The sequence below is a fragment of the Grammomys surdaster genome, unplaced genomic scaffold (assembly GCF_004785775.1).
Source record: "Grammomys surdaster isolate TR1022 unplaced genomic scaffold, NIH_TR_1.0 205, whole genome shotgun sequence".
NCBI lineage: Eukaryota > Metazoa > Chordata > Mammalia > Rodentia > Muridae > Grammomys > Grammomys surdaster.
The window spans coordinates 3903445-3923169 of NW_021604650.1; the positions used below are offsets into that span (position 1 = coordinate 3903445).

General features: G+C 53.1%; 2 protein-coding genes across 5 annotated transcripts; both read right to left on the bottom strand.

The window, feature by feature from the left end:
* Window positions 1-1751: 1751 nt before the first annotated feature.
* Acy3 (aminoacylase 3) lies at window positions 1752-5090 on the bottom strand. Of its 3 annotated transcripts, none has more exons than XM_028771124.1 (7): window positions 4974-5090; window positions 4289-4643; window positions 3675-3870; window positions 3383-3476; window positions 3053-3160; window positions 2843-2952; window positions 1752-2125 (listed from the first exon to the last, which is right to left on the bottom strand). In XM_028771124.1, exons 2-7 carry the CDS (start codon window positions 4522-4524, stop codon window positions 1910-1912), a joined length of 960 nt encoding a protein of 319 aa, XP_028626957.1. In that variant the 5' UTR covers window positions 4525-4643; window positions 4974-5090; the 3' UTR covers window positions 1752-1909. The 3 variants fall into 3 exon arrangements, with proteins under 3 accessions (XP_028626957.1, XP_028626956.1, XP_028626958.1); XM_028771123.1 differs by having other exon boundaries at window positions 4289-4759; window positions 4974-5080; XM_028771125.1 differs by having other exon boundaries at window positions 4289-4561; window positions 4974-4994.
* A 5781-nt stretch (window positions 5091-10871) lies between these two features.
* On the bottom strand, window positions 10872-19492 carry Aldh3b2 (aldehyde dehydrogenase 3 family member B2). 2 transcript variants are annotated; one of them, XM_028771198.1, is made up of 9 exons: window positions 19409-19492; window positions 14543-14705; window positions 13644-13764; window positions 13440-13525; window positions 13247-13328; window positions 12555-12941; window positions 12006-12172; window positions 11374-11473; window positions 10872-11114 (listed from the first exon to the last, which is right to left on the bottom strand). In XM_028771198.1, the coding sequence occupies exons 1-9, from the start codon at window positions 19444-19446 to the stop codon at window positions 10930-10932; spliced, it is 1329 nt and encodes a 442-aa protein (XP_028627031.1). In that variant the 5' UTR covers window positions 19447-19492; the 3' UTR covers window positions 10872-10929. The 2 variants fall into 2 exon arrangements, with proteins under 2 accessions (XP_028627031.1, XP_028627030.1); XM_028771197.1 differs by lacking the exons at window positions 14543-14705; window positions 19409-19492 and adding an exon at window positions 14052-14162.
* Window positions 19493-19725: the final 233 nt, after the last annotated feature.

Here is a 19725-nt window from a genome sequence, read left to right on the forward strand (position 1 = left end):
AGTGCACCCTGGGAGGGAGTATCCAAGCCTCCACAGAGTCTGGTGCTAGAAGGCTGTGTTCATAGAGGCCATGGTCTTTGCCAGGAGCAAACAGGGGCAGGCCCCAAGCCATGGCTGGAGGGGGTGCTTTTCTCTGAGTGTGACACTTGGGGCACAGGCTAGACAGTCCTGCCTCTCCCTGCCATTCATCCAATGCTCCTCAGCCCCCGATTCCAGCTTGAAGCTGGAGACAGATGTGTGTGCATGCACACGTGCCTACACACACACACACACACACACACTCACAGACTCAGGGTGCTGAGGGGCAGTTGGGAGGTTCCCACCCTGAACAAATCCATTCTCCATTGGACACTAACACTGGCTTTGGAGCTTTCAGCCAGGCAAGAAAGGAATGTTGTCTGCAAGTCAAAAGGTACCAGCATCTCCCAGGGTCTTCCAATGAAGTGTACCCCAGACCTCCTGTCCCAGAATTCAGTGTGGTGGGTGGGAAGTAGGAGAGAAAAGGGAGAGGTTTGGGGATCCTGTCCCAGTCTTAGCAGCTCCTCCTCAGCCTAGATTCTCAGAAGTGGGCCAGCCTGGATTCTGCTGGGCCTTGACGAGTGTGTGTGTGTGTGTGTGTGTGTGTGTGCCTTCCTTTGATACATGTAATCGGAAACACACACATACGAACATAAACATGCTAACTCACATGCCTACATGTACACTCATGAATTCAAAGCCTTATCCATGGCAGGACAGTGGGCGGGGCTTCTGTATATATATAGCCTCACTGGTAGGACCCACAGCCCAGTACATGAATGCATGCACACTGTGCAAGGCAAACCGCCCTGCAGTCCTCCCTCCTGCCCCAGGCTCCTGCTGGCCCCACTGCCCTCTCATCCATCTTTCCTGCCAGCTGCTCCCTGGTGCACCCATATCCTTCACACCTTCTCATCTAGCAGCTCAATACCAGGAGGCGGCGTGGCAGCCATGGCCGCAGGGAGATGAATGAGCCAGGCAGACTGCAGAGGCCCAGAGAGTTCAACTGTGGGAGGGAAGAGCTCTGGGCCCTAGATCCTGACCTTTCCTGAGTAGTTTGCAATGCTGAGCCTGCCCAGCAGGGCACCTGGTTGAGGACTAAGGGACACCACCAGGACCTTTCACTGGTCCCCTCATGCTGGTGTGAGGAATGGTTGAGAAGGTAGTGGTGGTGGTGAAGGGATCTTGGCTTCTTTCTTGGGCTTCCTTCTGCCCCAACCCAGGCCGTCTCCTCCCAGTACCTTTGCAGCTGGGCAGTTATCTTAGATGAACCCTGTCTGCATCCTGACTCTCCTGAGCCACCTGGAAATTCACATCTGGGCCATGTGCCTAGCTATGCACAGATCCCTTCAAAAGAACACTACAAGGCCCAGGACTCTTGGGACCACACACATACTTGGGTAGGCACAAACCTGGGCAAGCACAGCTGTATATGTTTACATGGGCACATGCCAATAAGGGGATGGGAACCCTCCCACCGGGCTCCTGGAAGTCCATCTCCAGATCCTCTTCCACATATATAGGAGGGTGTCTCTATCCCCAGGATGTGTGGCCAAAGAGAGGCACAGAGACGGCTATCACTGGCCCAGACCCAAGGTTACATTAGCTGGCCCTTCCCCCAGTTTCCCCTTTAGTATGCCCACATGTAAAGGTCCATGCATGATCCTGTGGGCATCCCTCTCCTCCTCCATCCACCTCCCTAGTCAAAACCCAAGCTGGGCAAAGAACAAGAATTGTGAATTTTTGGGCACAGTCTATTTTATATCATGAGCTCAGTTGTCTGGAAAAGGACATGGTGTCTAGAGTGAGACAGGGGATCCTGAGCTTGGAACTGTGCCTTGGGACCCATTGTTCAGATAGGAAAACTGAGGTCAGGTAGGTATGACTTGGGTTAGGGAGTCTGGGTGGAGCTGGGGGTCAGCCCCGGCAGAGCAGGCACCGAGACCCGGATCTTCTCAGTCTTCAGGAAGGCCACGTGCTTTTCGTAGTAGGCAGCCTCATTAACGAACACAGGGTACACAATGGAGTCCCCCGCATACAGTACGTCCTCTCCGCTGAACAGCTTGAAGATGGGCTCACCAGGCCTCAGTGGCTCAAAGTCATGGTCCTGGAGAAGAGCCAAGGCCAAGATTGCTGGGGCCGTGACCTCTGCCTCCATGCTCCCCAAGGAGAGAGTAATCCTACCCTTGCCAAGGAGCACTGCTTAGAGATAAGTTCTGAGTTCTGAGAAATGTGTCACCAGGATGATTTTGTTGTTTCAAGAACATCATGGTGCATACTATGCAAATTAAAATGGCTATGATGTCACCAAGAAATGCTCTCACCAGAATCACTCCTGTATACAGTCTCTTCTTGGACAAAACGTAGAATATGTCTATATTTTTTAAAGTAAAATCTCTAAAATAACTGTTGTTATACAGCATTTGCAAAGCCTATGGGCAGGTGTGGCTTAGGATGCTCTCCCAGGTGTCATAAATAGGGTAAAGACTAAGACTGCTGTAGAAAAAGGCTACAGGACTGCACAAGCCGCCATTTAACAGCGACCCCTTGTGGACAGTCAGCTCACAGCCACGGGGCTGCTTACATATCCATGGAAAAAGAATAGTTTCTGTCTCCTCCCTCCTGCTTCTCCAGTTAAAGGAGGACAGCATCCACCAGCCTCCCTCACTCCACTGTGAAGACTTCAGCTGCTCCAAATGCCAGGACCAGGGCGGGGCTCTAGGTGCAGGTATGGACTGCACCAGCTTCCTGTCCAGCTCGGGATTCTAAGGTACTGGGGGCTCAGTCGGATGTTCAGGGTATCCCCGGCCCCTACAACACCGACCTGCAGTTGAGGGTGCACTGTGCCAGCCAGGTCACCATCCGTGGTACGTGGGAAGTCCACACTGCCCAAGTTCCTGTAGATATCCATCTCAAAGGCAGGGAAGTCCATGCCTGTGTAGAGGCTGGGTGTGACCACTTGTGCCTCTGGTTTCCAGAAGCCAACCCTTTCCTCAGACCTCAGTTTCCCTGAAAAGCTACTGGAGGGTCTCACCTTGGTTGAAGAGCTCAATGAAGTCCAGAATGGACGCCACCAAAGTTCTCATCCGAGAGAACAAGTCGGCCCGCAGCACGCCCTGAGGCTGGGGGCCCAGCTCCAGACCTGGGGGCCAGGAAAGGAGAGGTCAGGCAGACGCCCCAGGCCTAAACATGTATTGGTGGTCCAACCCGCCCCCCCCCCGTCCCCGCCCCGGCCCCAGCCCCATCCCTGCCCTCCCCCATTCTGCTCTCCAAGCACCTTTTCTATCCTTTCTAACTCCACCCCTTCTGGCTCCTTCCCCTTCCTGCTGACCCCTCCTGTTCTGCATCCCACGCCTCAGCTCACAGATTCCATTCTTGGACACAGATTCCACGCTGTAGGTCTCCGTCCCAGGTGCGTCATACTGTAAGAGGCGGCAGGGCAGCCCCGGGTTCTGCAGCTGTGGGGTGAGAGGGTCCGGTCAGGACCCAGGCCTTCTTGGTAGGGGAAACTGAGGCACTGATGCTGGCTGGGAAGGGCAGTGTGCAGGAAGCACAGGGTCACCCTGCCCCACTTCAGGTGGCAGGCTCTGGGAAACAGAGGTGGCACTGGTCCCTCTGCTCCCTCCCTGCCCTCCTTCCTGCCCTCTAGGGACCACCTGTAGGTAGTGGCACAGGTGCAAGTTGAAGGAGCTGTGGGAGGCTTCAGAGATGAGGCAGACCCCAGTGTTCGCTGTGGTGTTGTGCAGGTCTAGGATAAAGTCAAAAGCCTGGCCTGTGCCTTTGGGTCCCAGTAGCTGGTTCAACTCTCGGGCTCTTTTCACCTCATACGGGTCATCGGGGGTAGCTGTGGAACTGTGGGGAAAGGAATGGGGGACATTATTCCCCATCATCTCAGTCTCCCTTTTGTTGGCTAACTTCTTACCTTTGGGGGATTAGCTGAGATGTCACCTCCTACAGGAAGCCTTTCCTGATTGCTCTTGGCCAGGCCAGATGCTTCATGTAGTCCTACCTCCACCCTAGTCTTTTTCTTTGTGTCTAGTAACCTGAGGCTCACACATCGGTCCTGTTCCCCATGTGTGTCTCACTCCAGCTGGTAAGAGTCTGGCCTACAGTCAGGACATACTTCCTGGAAGAGGTGACATTGATCTGGATCTCTCTAAACCATTTGTTCATTGAGAAAAGGCAGAGGCACCTTGCTAGCCACAGAGGCCAGTCTGTAGCGATGCTAGTACCTGGCTGTGGACCTGCCAACCTGGCCAAGGGTACTCACCCAAGGAAGGTGAGGGTGAAGGTGCGATTGAGATCACGGTCCATGTAACGACAGCAGGCAGCCGTGGCTGCTGGGTTAGCCAGAACTGGCATGGCTGAGAAGCTGGGTCTCTGCAGCTCCCCCGGGGACTGTAGCCAGTACCGGGCCAGGTAGACGCCACACATCTCATTCCCATGGGTACCCCCAGTCACGGCCACACGCAGCATAGGCTCCCGGGACCCAGGCAGGGAGCACATCCCAGTGTGAGGAAGGAGTCCACAAGAGATGTGAAGCCTAGTATCCAGAGCCAGAAGAGTCTGAGGCAGGGGGCTGCTCGTGAAGAGGTAGCTGGTTGGTGGTGTCAGCTATGACCCACCTGTACACAGAAGCCAAGTTCAAGACACTAGCAGCCAAATCTTTGTCCCCCTTGCAACTTCAGTCCCTCTTCTGGAATGTTCTGAGGGTGAGTGTTGATCTCTCCGAGGACCTAAGCTAAGAAGGGGGACTCATACATTCAGAAGGTAGACTGTTCCCACCCACATCACCATCACCACAGAACTATTTTATAGATGGTAAAGTCAATGCTAAGCTTTCCAGGGAGAGAAGACTGTCACCCCCTAAACTGTGCAGCAAGTCTCTGGGTTCCACGTCACCTCTGCACTGTCCGTCCTCTGAACTGGCTGGGAGCCTCTGTGAGGCTTCTTACCTGCTGGTACGACCTGGGCTTTCTTCCCTAGGCCACAGGCCTAATGCATCCACTTCCTAGGTGGCTGTATTTACAGGCCTGCAGGCCCCAGGCAGGAAGTGTTTGTGCCAAGTCAGCAGAGAACAGGAGGCGGGTAGCTGGGCTGAGAGCCATGCAGCCAAAGTTCGCAGAGCCCCACCCCTACCCTCTAAGCTCCGCCCCCCACTCCCCCTCGGCTTAATGGGTCCAGGTCTCTGGAGCAGGTTCCTGTGCTTGCCCTCTGCTCATGCTCAGGGTATGGGGACAGTTCTACTTGCAAGGGTCTCTGGGGACTCCTGCTTGAAGCTGCACTTGCCCAGAGATTCTGGATCTGAAATCATGTCTCCCAGTCCTCAGAAAGGACTTGGCTTTGCTGACTAATAAGTACCAGTGGTCCAGTGCCTGGTCCCACATAGGTAGACAAGGCCTGCCTGGTGTCCTGCTCGATCCATGCAGAGAGGTGATTTCCCTGAGGCTACTTAAGGCAGACAGTGGTGGGCAGTGACTTGGTTTTGGCCACAGCAGCCCTGTACTTTGGGGCCCATCAGAAAAGGAGTCCCCTTCCCTGCCACCTTCCCTCTGCACCAGCCTCTGTCTTTGCAGCTCTTGGCCCACCTTCCACCTCTTTCAAGCTGTGGCCTATTGGGTTCAAATCTTATAGCTCACTGATGCTTCAAACAAAAGTGCAAAATGTTTTGCCTGGTCTTTGTGATGGCCTTCAAGGATGCTGTAACTGAAATAGCTTTGTTTGCTCTGCTTTGGGAAACAACACTCAGGCCCAGTTTACAGATGTGGAAACTGAGGCTCAGCAAAGTACCTAAGGGTATATTGAACACGGCAGTTGGGGGTTGTGGGGGACGACAGTTGGACCTGGAAGACAAGGTGTGATCCTTTCGTCTCCCTGATGCCTCTGTGGGGTCCCGGGGAAGTCCTGTCCTCCTGACCCATAGCTGTCCCTCCTACTGAGTTCAGCTGTCCACTGGCAGGAGCAAAGCACTGTTTAGAGGTCGCTGAGGAAAGAAGCAGTGAACCAAAGCATGCAGCCCACTGAATCATCCGATTAACTATGTCCACTGACTGCGTGTGGGCTCTGAGGTCAGGCCTCATGTCCCAGGATGTCCTGATATCTCGGAGGAACTAGATTGCTCCTGCTGTAGGCCCAAGCTTACCAGACAGTTTAGGCATTTTGGGTAGCTGGGGCCTTCTGAGACCTTGTCAAAGCCGCTTAGATTCCTCTAGACTGAGTCTGTTCTCTCACCCTCCCCCACCCCTCGGCACTGTCAGTGTGGGGACCGCGGAGCCATGTGGGGACCGCGGAGCCGTGTGGCTCCTCACCTTTGTTCTCATGGGGCCTGGCAGCTGTCCTTTGGCAGAGCGCCGGAAGCGGTGAAGTGTGGCCCTGGGCACACTTTCTGGAGTCTGGAGCCTCAGTGGAGAGAGGGCAGAGACCTTCATGAGGTCTACGCAGAAGGTCACAGACCTTTTGTCAACATTTCTTGGGGCTGTTTTCCAAGCCCTTCCCCTGCAGGTGGCCAGGGCCCTTGGAGGGGTGAATATCCTGGCTCCTTCCCTGCCCTGCTCCAGCCTAAAGCCTTGGTGTTCAGTCTGAAGTCCTGCTGACTCCTGCAGGGCCTTGCAAACAGGGACTGCTTAGCAACCTGGCTGTTTATGGGGGGTTGGAGGGTTCAGGGCCCTTCCTGCTGGAGGTTCAGCTATGGGGGTGCCGCAGTGGGAAATGTCTTACTTCCTCAGCTGGGTCTAGCTTCTCTTGTTCTATGAGTTTGTAGACTGGAAATGGGGCTGGGATCCAACATAGAAGCAGAGTCCTAGCGCTGTCTCTGTCTCTGTCTCTCTCTCTCTCTCTGTCTCTGTGTGTGTGTGCGTGCACGTGTGTATGTTCTGACACACATACATCTGCCTGTCTGTCTGTCTGTCTGTCTGCAGACTCGGTTGTGAAGAGAAGTTTGGGCTGGCCTGATGAGTTATGCCCCTGAGCCCCAGGAAGAAGACAGCTCCTGACAAGCTGTGTGACCTGGAGAGAGGCCTGGGCCTTAGATCCTGCATGAGAAATGAGAGTGACGCATCTCTGAGCTCCAGACAGCAGTGGGGAGTACAGAAGAAAAAGAACACCCCAAAGTGAGTGTGAGCTAGAGCCCAACATCTCTCTAGTTAGGGAAACTGAGGCCCAGAAATGCATTCAAACTAAGCTACTGTCATCCCACCCCCAAGTTGTAAATCTTGATCCAAGAGGGTCTTTGGCCTGAAATCCATGCCTGAGAATCATGGACCCAGTGGCTTTGAAGCCCAGGCCGATCCTCCCCTTTCTTGATCAGATTATGGCTCCCTTTGTCTGCTCAGCTCCTCTGGCTTCCCTGTCATAGCTTGGTAAAAGTCGGACATCTTTTGTTCCCTGTGCCTGCTCTGCTGAACTCTCAGAAAAGTGACACTGGCCACTGTCTTACCAGCTTTTCTCCAGACTCCCATTTCTGTCTGTTCTTCACAAATGACCTGCCATCTCCCTGCCAGTGACTCCCAAGGTGTCATTGGAGACATGAGTGTGTGTCATGTAGCTGATCCTCCAGCTTCCTTCTGGGATGGTCTCTCTCAGGCCTTACAGCAATCTGCCTGGTGTTTTTCCCCAAGGGCTAGGGGCTGACAGTCGGCTTTGTCTGTGTCTGAAAATGCTTTGGATGCTGTGTGGAAGCCAGCCCAGGGAAACCAGCCAGGAAAGGAAGGACCCATGAGGCTGAGCCAGGGACCAGCCAAGAGACCACATGACCTCCTCCTGGAGAAGGGGGGAAGAAACAGAAAAGGACCTGGTGATATAGAGAAGGTGTGTGGAGGGGAGTGTAGCCAGCACTGCAGCTGAGAAGGGTGAAGGCCCAGCTGGCCTAAAAGGTTCAGTGAATCAGAAGATTAAAATTTGAACCTAGCTGACGTAGAAACATGGAAGGGCAGCCATGTGAGGACTGACAGGGAGCCTTGTGGCCACGATCACTAGTTCTCGGGGCCAGGACCTGGGTTTGAGGATACCCAGGTGTGGACACTTGGCCCCTTCTCAAGGGTTGCATGGGTAGTTGTGGGGAGGGAGAGAGAGAAGGCAGATTAGGGGGTGACTTTGTTCTCTGCCCCTCAGCCCTCCCACACTTGCTTTATTAATTCAATTCAGGTATCAGGCGGGGACAGCTCTGGCTGGTTACTGGGCATGGCAGGCAGACAGAGCTGGCTTCTGTCCTCTTGTGCCTGCTTTCTAGAGAACAGATGCTTGGATAGGAATAGACTTCACTGGCCATGCTGGAGCAGAGGATCATGGGGCATCTCTTAGTAGTCCTCTGGAGGGCACTGAGATTCCTCTGTGGTCCACAGGTACAGCCCCAGGGAACAGCTTTACACTGTATTAGGTAAGACTTTCGGAACTTGGTGCTGCCTGTCAGGAGCTGTAACAGCTCAAGGGACAGCATCCTGCTTTCTGGAGCTGTGATAAAGGCTCCATGACCAGAGCTACTTGGAATGAAACGGTTTACAGGTTTATACAAATTCACCATTGAAGAAAGTCAGGACAGGAACTCAAGACAGGAACCTGATAGCAGGAACTTGAAGCAGAGTCCATGAAGGAATACTGCTTACTGGCTTGCTCCCCATGGCTTGCTCAGCCCACTTCTTCACACACCCCTGGACCAACTGCCCAGGGATGGCACCACCCACAGTGAGCTGGGCCTTCCCCATGAGACTCATACATCAAGAAAATGACCCACAGACTTGCCTGCAGGCCGATCTGATGGGGACATTTTCTCTGTTGAGGTTTCCTCTTTCCAGATGACTCTAGTTTATGTCAAGTTGTCAAAAAGACTAACCGACAGCCCTCACAAGGCAGGAGGCCCTTTGCCATGGTCTTACACAGATATATGCCTCTTCCTGAATCCTACCTGCAGTCAGACATGGCCTCCCACTCCAGACCTGGGGTCCTGCTACACACTGTCTTTCCACAACCTTCTCTGTTGCCTTTAGCTCTCGCTCCAGCGCTGTCCTACGGCTTCTTCTTACTAACCAGATGTCCTGGGATGGATGTAGGACGATGGACCTGTATTGTCTGTTTTCTTATGGCCTCCCTGGTGCCTAATGTGGGCCCAGCACTTATAGATGGTCCCACATGACCCTACTGAAGCCCAAACCTGCCACTCACCTGTCCCCATGCACTAGCCCACCAGTCATCCGACCACCTCATCCAGCCAGCCCTCATCCATACACTCTTCTGCCCTCAGCAGGTACCTCCTCTCTTTATCCGTTCTCTGCTCCATCTACCCACAAGCTCCTGCTTTGTGCCTCTGCTGTGTCCCCCATGTACCCATTCTGGAAATGCCATCACCCAAAATATCCAAGACCACACATCTTTTAATTTTCTCAAACCCAGGCCACTAGTCAGGTTTGCTGTGAGTCTAAGGATGAGGAGCCCGATAGCCAAGGTTGGGGACTGCAGGTGCCTCCAGGGTGGGGACCAGGGAAGAACAAGGGGCCAATCCCAGGGGCCAGATATCCTGTCTGTCCAGCCTCCAGCCCCACGATCCTCAACAAAGCTGTGCCTCAGCTCTGCCCCTGCCTCTGTGAACTTAACACAGCCCTGTCTTGACTCGAGGCCTCAGTTTCCCCGTGTTTAGATGAAGTCTTGGGTTTTTTGTTTGTTGAGATCGACTCTTTACATATTCCTGGAATCCCTTTGTAGAGCAGGCTAGCGTTACAAAGATCACAAAGATCCACCTGTCTCTGCTGCTGCGGGGATTTAAGGCATGTGCCACCACACGCAGTCCAAAGCCTCCATTTTCAAAGATTTTGTTATTTTATTTTCCATGTATGAGTGTCTTGCCAACATGTATGTCTGGATATCATATGCATGCTTGGTTCCTGCTGAGGCCAAAAAAGGGTGTTGGATGCCTTGGAACTGGAGTTGCAGATGATTGTAAGCTGCCATGTCGGTGCCGGGACTGAATCCTTTGGAAGAGCAGTCAGTGCTTTTAACCACTGAGCTATCTCTTTGTCCCCAAGTCTCAAATTTAATATTCTACCTCTCGTTACATCTTTCTAGGAGTGGAGATGTGGCCAATACGTATATACGTACCCCTGCCTGGGCCCAGAGCAGGCATAACTAATCAACCATGATTTCCTTCTTATCATGCTGTTTCCTGCCTGCCATCCTATGACTAACCTGTATTCTGTCATGTCTGCTGTGTCTTAGGGAATGAAAACTTCTGGTGCCATGAGCCATGAGTGAATCCTTCCCCTCTGAACTTGCCCATGTCAGGTCACTTAATAGAAGCTACAGGAAAGTAACCAGTGACAGACACACTTCAGATTTCACCAGTTAATCTGATCTGGGTTCATGATCATGTCACTTCAGGTGGGACAAAGCCACCTTCCAGGTGTGGTTGGAGTTGTGAGCAACTGCTCTGTGTTTTGGGATTCTGTTATGATCTGACAAAAAAAAAGATCCCCTTAGTCACCAGATCTGCTTAAACTTGGGGAGGGGGCTTCTCTGTCTAAGCAGAAGATCAGAAAGCTGCTGTGCTATGGAAAAGGGCTAGACCAGCCACCTGGAGGTCCTGCCTGGCTGGAGGTGTGTTCAGAAAAAGTTCCAGGCCGGGCAGTGGTGGCGCACGCCTTTAATCCCAGCACTTGGGAGGTAGAGGCAGGCGGATCTCTGAGTTCGAGAGTTCGAGGCTAGCCTGGTCTACAGAGTGAGTTCCAGGACAGCCAGGGCTACACACAGAGAAACCCTGTCTCGAAAAAACAAAAAACAAAAACAAAAACAAAAAAAGTTCCAGAAGTGGGGTGTTCACAGTCTGGGCCAGACACCTGCCTTCCAGAAACCACTGGGGGCTTGAAAGCTGCTGAAAGCTCAGGTAGGTTGGGGCAGGGCAGCAGGAGAGAGGAGTCAAGGTGGCATTCACAGGAGGGTGCAGCTCTGGGAGCCCATGGCCCAGCTTATCAGTTGCTGGTTCCAGGAACCATAAGGCGGGTAACGGAGCTCATTCAGCTTTTCCATTCCTGGGCTGCGCAGCAGGCAGGCACGCTGGTGGGAGAAGGTGTCAAAGGAGAACTTGCCGTGATACCTGCCCATCCCGCTGTTGCCTGCAAGGACACAGAGAGCAAGAGAGAGTGTGAGGACAGCACCTGGGGAGCCCTGCATGCCAGCCTGGGAAGGACCTGCCAGGACCAGAAGCTTGGAGCTTGCAAGGGAATTCAGAGAAGGGCAGGGCAGTCAAATAATGATTTACAGACAGGGAAACTGAGGCCATAAGAGGCCCAGAGGCTAGATCCAAATGGAGTAGCAAAGAACTTTCTGGGATGAGAACTGGACTATGGAGGGCGGGGCAGGGCAGGAACTCACCAATTCCTCCCAGGGGCAGAGCTGGTAGGGTCAGGTAGAGGAAGCCATCGTTGCCTCCAAAACCACCGCTGCTGGTGCGTTCCAACATCTGGTTCACCACCTGAAAGAGGTGGAAGTGAACAGGGGTGGGTGGGTGAGTTCTGACAGTCCCCTGGGAGAATAGTGAGTCCTCCCTTCTGCACTGCCTCGCCCAGCTCCTTCTTGCACTGAGCAGTCCCTTATTTTAAGCACTCACTAGGGGGCGCACTTTACAATGCCTAGTATCATGAGCTCGAGGCGGTTATAACTGTTGAGAGAGTGGATCCCCATTGCAGCCAGGCAGGTGCTGCCTGTGAGCCGGGAATGGTGTTGTCCTTCAGTCTTATAAGGATTTATGCACGGCTCAGAAGGGAGGAGGGGCATCCCTAGCACACTTGTTACTGTCAATAGAGGCTGCCCCAGTCAGGACAGATAGCTGGCCAATCATGCACCTAGCACCTGTGGCCCTGCCTGTGTGCTGTCTTTGTGCAGTATTCAGTGGAACCAGGCTGGCTGCTAAAACTTGCAGTATTAGTCTAAAGCCCCAAGAAGGAGGTGTGACCAGTTTGTCCCTTTTTCACCCAGTCGGTGGCCCCAGCCCTGAGAGGCCACACCTGGCTATTGTTGGAGAAGGCATACAGCGCCAGCGGCTTCTCCCGCCGGTTGATGAACTCAATGGCTTCATCCAGGCTCCCCACGGTAACCAGAGGCAGGATGGGACCAAAGATTTCCTCCTGCATCACGGGCTCTGTCTCCTGCACGTCTACCAGCACTGTGGGGGCTGTGGGGAAAGGGAGGAACAGCCTTGCTCATTATCTTGGCAAGCATGGGAACAGAGCTCCAGACTGGGCAGACTCAGGATCTGAACTCTCAGGACTCCAGGGTCTGAGCGTCCAGGCACCTGATCTCCTGGAACAATGAAAAGCAGATGGAAGCTTAAGCTCAGACAACTGGGCTTTGCTCAGTGAGGCTAAGCTGTGGGGCCGAAGGTTGTCATTGAGGAGTCACAGGCTTAGGTGCAGTTATGGCTCAAGAATAGGTTAACTCCAGGATACAAGGACTCATGCCGAGGTTCACATCCACAGTCCAATGTGGCCCTCTTCAGTATGGAAGGGTCTCAACCCAGGTAGGCTGTGTGCCAGTGACAGGGGCAGGAGACTCACCAATGTAGCGCTCTCCCTCATCGCTCTGGCCCCCGATGACCACACGGCCACAGCCCAGCAATCCCTGGAGCCGCTTGAAATGCTTCTGGTTGATGATTCTGCCCAGGTTGGGGGAGGTCTGTGGGTTGTCTCCATAGAAACGCGTGATGGCATTCTGCAGGGCAGGCACCAACCGCTCCTGCATCTCCTGGCTACACAGCACATAATCGGGGGCCACACAGGTCTGGCCGGCGTTGAAGTAGCGGAACCAGGCCACACGGTTGGCCACTGTCTGGGGGTCACAGTTGTCATCCACATAGCAGGGGTTCTTACCCCCCAGCTCCAGGGTGACGGGTGTCAGGTGTTCCGTAGCAGCAGCCATGACGATCTTGCCTACCCGAGGACTCCCTGAGGACATGGTCAAGAGGCACCTGGTCAACTGGTCTGGGCATTAACTTTGGCCTCCTCTCTCCACAGAGACCTTTCTCAACCCAAGCTCTGGGCTGCTCCACCTGCCTCCTAGAGTCTGCCTCCATCCTGACCACCCAGGAGCCAATCTCCAAGATTCTCAGAGGACCTGGAGAGCCACCCTCAGGGACACCTCTGCCTCTGGATTAATCCTCTCCCCTGGCCTATGGCCTTACCCCACAATGCTTTTGCACTGTATTATCTGCTATCCCCTACCCCAGGATCCCGGTCAGAGCTCTCCTTACCTGTGAAGAAGATATAGTCAAACTTGTGTTTCAGCAGCTGCCCGGTCTCCTCAGGCCCACCCAGCATCACAGCAAAGCAGCTCTACAAGGCAGGACAGCAGCTCAGGAGGCAGACCCAGGCAGGAGGACCGCCCCACTGGCCGGGACAGGGGTGTGGGAATGCCAGCTGCTTGATAGGCAGAGCCATGCTCACCTGGTCCAGATACTGGGGCAGCAGCTCTGCCAGCACCTTCTCTGTGTTCTTGCTAATTTCTGATGGCTTCAGCACCACACAGTTTCCTGACAGGAGCCAATGGGGAAGTAGAAAGGGGAGGCTGGTGCTTGCATCCTCCACAGAACTCTGGAAGCCTTCTTTGTGAAGGATCATCAGACTAGGAAGACTCAGAACCCCACTCACCTGCAGCAATGGCCCCCACTAAAGGCGTGATCATCAAGTTCAAAGGATAATTCCAGGGTCCAATGATAAGCACCAGGCCGAAGGGCTCCTTCCGGATGAAGGCTGAACTCAACTTCGTGAGCTAGGATGCAGAGCCATAGTCAGATGCCAGATGGGTAAGAGCCCCCAAACACACACACACACATACACACACACACACACACACACACACACACATATATATATACACACACACACAGACACACACACACACATATATACACACACACACACACACACACACACACACACACACACAGCCTGGTTTACTTTGGTCTCAAGGGCAGGAATGGCCCTGGGGCAGGCTGTCCCATGCCCTGCTGCCCCACTGCCACCTTCACCCTCCATCCCTCAGCCAATGGGGCTCACCAAGTTGGTGGACACAGACTCGTCCTTCATCCAGGTCTGCAGGTTCTTGAGGGCCAGGTCCACCTCATTCTGGCACAGGATGATCTCACTCATGTCTGACTCGAAGGCTGACTGTGGGGTGGGGAGGTCAGGTTCAAGGCTGGGCTGGGGCCTATCGTTTAGATAGGGCTTGAGACAGTTCCCTTGAGCATGCATGTAAACACAGTGAAATGGCAGCGTGGTGCTCCCATGGGGACTGCAATTCTGACCTATAACTGCCTGGTTTAGAGACTTTGGGCAAGCAACTTAACACTGAGTGCCTCAGTTTCTCAAATTGTGACCTGAGAAAAACTGTTAAGCTGGCCTCTCAGGAGTGCCCTGTGTGTTTAGTTAATATTGCAGTCTATGCATAGAGGAAGCATTAAATAAACTGGAAGGCTTGGTCCTCCTCAAGGGCACAAGATGTCACAGAGGATGTGGTCCAGATGCCCCATCCATCCCCCACACAGTACCTTGCCCAGATCCTTAGTCAGTGCATCTTGCAACAGCTGCTTGTTGTCCTGCAAGAATCGACCCAGGCGCTGCAGCTGTGCTGTCCGGAACTCAGCAGGCCGAGTCCGCCCTGCATAGAAGGTCTCCCGGAGTCTGTGCAGTGTGGTCTCAAAGGGGCCTGCCCTGCAGAGTGGGGCAGTGTTCATTGGTAGTTTGTGCTCCTGTCAATCTTTGGGGAGAGCTTCATGAGCCCCAGAGCCCGCGGGAGCTCCCCAATACACATCGGCCACATCCTACTTTCCCATCCTCTCCAAGAACTGTCCTCCAACCCTGAGGTTCATATCCCCCATGGACCATATGGGCCAGTTGCCACGTAATGGAATTGTATGCACACGCAGTTACTGTATATTTCTGATTTTGGTTTTATTTTTACAACTTTTTGTTTGTAGTTGTTTGAAATAAGCAATGTCATAGATTTCTTTCTTTTTTTCTTTTAAATTTTATTTATTATTGTATGTGAAGAGAGGCGCTCACACCACATGGATGTGAAGGTCAAAGGTCAGATTTGTAGTCTCCCACTTTCCAGTTGGTCCCAGCAACTGAGCACAGGTCATCAAAGCTCACATACCTGAGCCCTGAGCCCTGAGCCCCTCTCTCTCACTCTGTGTGTGTGTGTGTGTGTGTGTGTGTGTGTGTGTGTGTGTGTGTGTGTCCCTGCCAGCATAAGTGGAGAGGAGTACATCCCCTTTGCAAAGAACACTGTAGGAGAACCAGAACTGCCTGGAAGAGACTGAGACCAACAGAGCCACCTGGAGAGGACACTCCCACTCCACTGAGTTGCCTGCAGGCTGTGCAGTGAGCACCAGTTTCCTAGCTCCACCACCCCAAGACAGCATTTCTCTGTGTAGCCTTGACTGTCCTGGAACTTGCTCTGTAGACTAAGCTAGCCTTGAACTCACAGAGATCCACCTGCTTCTGCCTCCTCAGTGGGCTTCCCAGATTTTGGGAGCTGTCACTCATGCTTGGTTGTGCCTTGGTGAGGCAGCTGTCTTTGAGTCATTTCTGCTCCTGTAAGTGACTCCTTACCTATATTCCTGTAAGTAACCTGTAAAGTTATTGGTTCCTCAAGTTGAACTTTGGTGGTATCCATACATAGGCTTGTCATGGTATTCCTTCCTACCTAGGGTGAGTAGATATATGTGTTCTGTCACCCCAGGAAAAGTTTTGCCACACAACAGTAGTAGCCCAGGCTTGCCTCCAATTATGAAGCTGATATTTATATGGCTGTGTGTGCATGTGCTTGTGTGTTTGTATTCATGTGTGCCCATTTTCAAGTCTACATACATGTAAGGAGCATCTGTCAGTGGGCACATCTTTACACCTGAGTGTCTGCACACATGTGTCTTGTGTGGTGAGTTGGGAGGGAATGGGTGTTGCTTTGCATGTGTGAACAGAAGCATGTTTGTGTTAGTATTTTCTCTAGGCTCTGCCCAACAGTTACCTAGCAACAGCCAGGTATGCGTTGGCTCATGTATTAAAGATTGTTCAGGCTCCCCTCTCTTCCTCCCTGTCCACCCTACCCCCCCCATCTCTCTCTCCATGTGTTCCCGGCCACCCTCTTCCTTTCTTTCTCCTCTCACTTTCTGTCCTTCCCTGTTCCCTTTCTTTCTCTGCCTCTACTCCCTCCCCCTAGATCCCCTTTCCATGTCCCAAATAAACTTCATTTCATACTGGATCCCTCGTATAGCTAATACCTGCAGGGAGGGGGTTCCACTACAACTCGCTCCACCAAACTTCCTTGGCAGTGAACAGAATCTTACAACACTGCCCCTGTGGACAGAGCTCTTGGGACAGTGCCCCCTGTGGACAGAACTCTCAGGACAGTGCCTGCTGTGGACAGAACTCTCAGGACAGAGCCCCCTGTGGACAGAACTCTCAGGACAGAGTCCCCTGTGGACAGAACTCTCAGGACAGAGCCCCCTGTGGACAGAACTCTCAGGACAGAGTCCCCTGTGGACAGAACTCTCAGAACAGAGCCTGTTCTTAAGAACAAGAGGCTAAATTAAGCAGCTACTACAGGCTCCCAGGGGCTGTCCCAGCTGAGGAATGTGTGGAGGCAGGAGAGTGCAGACTTGCCCTCCTCCCCACGACAGAACAGCTGATTTCCCAGTTGAGGCCTCCACATTCAGGCCCCCCTCTGCTGGGCCCTACAGAAGGAGGCAGCTCAGAGCAATGTTGATCAGAACTGTCCCTGAGCAGACTCACCTCCTGTCAGGGCTGAATGGGGACCCAGGCCCTCCTTCCTTACAGCCAGACCTAGGGGAGTCCCCACCTAGACCCCTAGCCAGGAAGACCAGGGACCACTCGCTGCAGGGAGGACCTGGGCCTGGCCGGGGCTACTTGGTTCCCCACTCCCTGGACAGCTGGAGCAATTGGCCTAGACTCTGTGCCCTACAGCTCCTTCTGAGGTGACATGTCACCAGCCCTCACAGTGCCCCCACCCAAGCTCCATGAGCTCCTGGTCACGTTGCCCATGGTTCTAACAGTGTCCATCCTTCCTACTGCCTCCCTGAGGCTAAAGCTGGGATGTAGTAAGGTCCCTGGGGCTCCTTAACGTGGGGCAGCCTACTCCTCTCAGCTCAGCTATAATCTGTAGGCGACTGTTGTGCACACTGACTGTCACATGTCAGTTACGCAGCACGAGTCTGTAATTATAAAGCAGCATAGAGGCAGACCAGAGAGCTGTCATCCCGGCTCTAACTGCAGTGAAGCCACAGGGACACTGTGCACTGTGGATGTGGGGCAGTGTGGCAAAAGCCTTGGGATGCAGATTGTGAGAAATGGGGTGTAGCAGGGACAGTTGTCTTGATGGAACCTGCTTCGCAGGGAGCCGGGGTAGATTCTGTGGACATCACACACAACACTGGCATTTAGAGGGGTGCCATGTCTCATCTTATTTAAGCCTTGTAGTGTGTATCATTACTCCATACTAAGGATGAGAAGTGAAGCTCAGAGCGTCAAGCCGATTTGTCCCAGTTAGCTTTGACTGTCAACCTGACACACCCTAAGGTCACTTGAGAAGCAAATCACATATGAGCGATTGCCCAGGCCAGATTTGCCTGTGTGGGATTATCTTGATTGTTCGTGGATATAGAAGGGCCTAGCCCACTGTGGGTGGCACCGTTCCCTAGGTAGGTGGTCCTGGCCTGTGTAAGAAAGCTAGCTGAGAATAAGCCTGTGTGCTAATTAGAAAGCAGACTCCTCCATGGTTTCTGCTGTATTTCCTTGACTTTGAGTTAGCACTGGCATTGATTTTCCTTGGTGATAGTCTCTGACTTGTAAGCTGACATCAGTCCTTTTCTCCTGTAAGCTGCTTCCAGACAGAGTGTTTTATCACATTGACAGACAGGAAATGAGAGCAGCTTCCTCAAGCATCTGATGGACAGTGGGTGTTTTTTAGTCCCCACAGCTCTCTCCTACACCAACACTATGACCATGTTCTAATATGTATCCCATTTGGTGTGTGTGGAGGAGCTATGTGTGCATATATGTGTGGTGTGTGTATTCGTATGTATGAGTGACTGCTTGCATGCATGCAGGTGCCTGTGGAGACCAGAGGTTGACATCTGCTATCTTCCTCAATTCCCTTTCTTTAATGAGGCAGAATGCATCACTGAACCCAGACCTCAGTCCTTGAGATGCTCCAGTCATTGCAACCGAGGGGGCTCCCTGTCTCTGCCTCCCAACAGTGGCTTCACAGGTGGGCTTTCATGCCCAGCTGGCTTTTGTTTGATGTATGGGAGTCACTGTGTGTAGAGGTGGAGGACAGGATATCACTGCACAGCCCTGGTTGGCCTGGAACTCTCTGTGTATGCCAGGCTGGCTTCAGACTCACAGAGCTCCGACCACCTCTGCCTTGGAGTGCTGGGATTAAAGGCATGTGCCCTCCATCACACTGGGCATGGGAGTGGGGTAATAATTGGATCTCATGTAGCTCAAGTTAGCCTTGAATCTGACATCTATCAAAGGATGACCTAGAACCCTTGACCCTCATGCTTCCACTCCTACCTCCCAAATGCTGGGATTATAGACGTGCCATTATACTCTGTGTGTACAGTCCTGGGGATCAGACGCAGAGCCTCATGCTCTCTATGCAAGCCCTCTGTCATCCCCAGCCCCGCTGGTTTTGTTTTCTTTGAAACAACTTTCACAATGCAGTCTAGACTGTCTTTGAACTCATGCACCTCCTACCCCAGCATCTAGAGAGCTGAGATTACAGGCATAAGTCACTGTGCCCCATTGGTAACATAGCTTTTTAAACCTAAGACTGGATTGGGTGTGGTAGTGCACACCAGCATTCCAGAGGCAGAGGCAAACCAATCTCTGTGAGCCTGGTCTACATAGTGGATTCCAGGACAACCATGACTGCACAGTGAGATCCTGACTCAAACAAACAAACAAACAAACAAACAAATTTCTCAGCTCTGGCCATGTCTTACAAGAAGTCCCCTCCTTTCTGACTCTGGTCACAGCTCTGGCGTCACTTGCCAGGTCTCCATCTGCTTATATGGCTGCCACCTTAGCAGCATGGAGCTCCTCCAAACAGGATGAGGTTTGTCCCTAGTCCTGGGACTCTTGGGTGTTTCCTATATGTAACAGGAATGTGAGGCTCAGAAGAACCGGACAGATGATTGTGTACCTCTGATCTAGGCCCTCGGTCCTGTTGTAATGAGTACTGCCCTAGGCTCAATGCTGGTCTCAAACCCTCAGCTCCTGGCCTTGTCCCTCACCCTTGACTCCATATCCTGTTCCCAACACAACTGTCCCCCACCCTGGGCCTTTTGTACTGAGGCCCCTTTGCCAGCAGCTCCAGCGGCCCCACCTACCCTGGAGAGGGCTCCGAGCCTGTGTCCGGAGCAGACATTCTGGTTCCAGATGTGTGGCTCCTCTCAGCCAGGCTCGCTCTACCTCTGCCGATCTTGCTAGGTGGGACCACACTACCTTTAATGAGGCAGAGCAGGGCCTGGTCTTGGAGCTATAGCAGGTGGTGGGTGGGGCAGCTGCCTCCAAAACCCCACGCCCTCCCTTCCTCCCTCCCTGCCTCCTGGGCACAGCTCTAAGGGAACCGGAATGGCAGGCTGTACAGGCTTCTCTGTGCGTCTGAATGTTCTGGAAAAGCTGAAAGGAGTTAGCTAGTGAGGAG

Excerpts from the sequence above, each read along its gene's own strand:
- Acy3 (XM_028771124.1), bottom strand. The coding sequence starts at position 4,524 with ATGTGCTCCCTGCCTGGGTCCCGGGAGCCTATGCTGCGTGTGGCCGTG. Across the intron at positions 2,953-3,052 it reads CATTGAGCTCTTCAACCAAG|GCATGGACTTCCCTGCCTTT; the intron begins GTGAGACCCTCC and ends GCCTCTACACAG. Across the intron at positions 2,126-2,842 it reads CAGTGCACCCTCAACTGCAG|GACCATGACTTTGAGCCACT; the intron begins GTCGGTGTTGTA and ends GCTCTTCTCCAG.
- Aldh3b2 (XM_028771198.1), bottom strand. The coding sequence starts at position 19,446 with ATGTCTGCTCCGGACACAGGCTCGGAGCCCTCTCCAGG. Across the intron at positions 12,942-13,246 it reads TGACTATATCTTCTTCACAG|GGAGTCCTCGGGTAGGCAAG; the intron begins GTAAGGAGAGCT and ends CCATGTCCTCAG. Across the intron at positions 11,115-11,373 it reads TCTGCCCCTGGGAGGAATTG|GCAACAGCGGGATGGGCAGG; the intron begins GTGAGTTCCTGC and ends GTGTCCTTGCAG.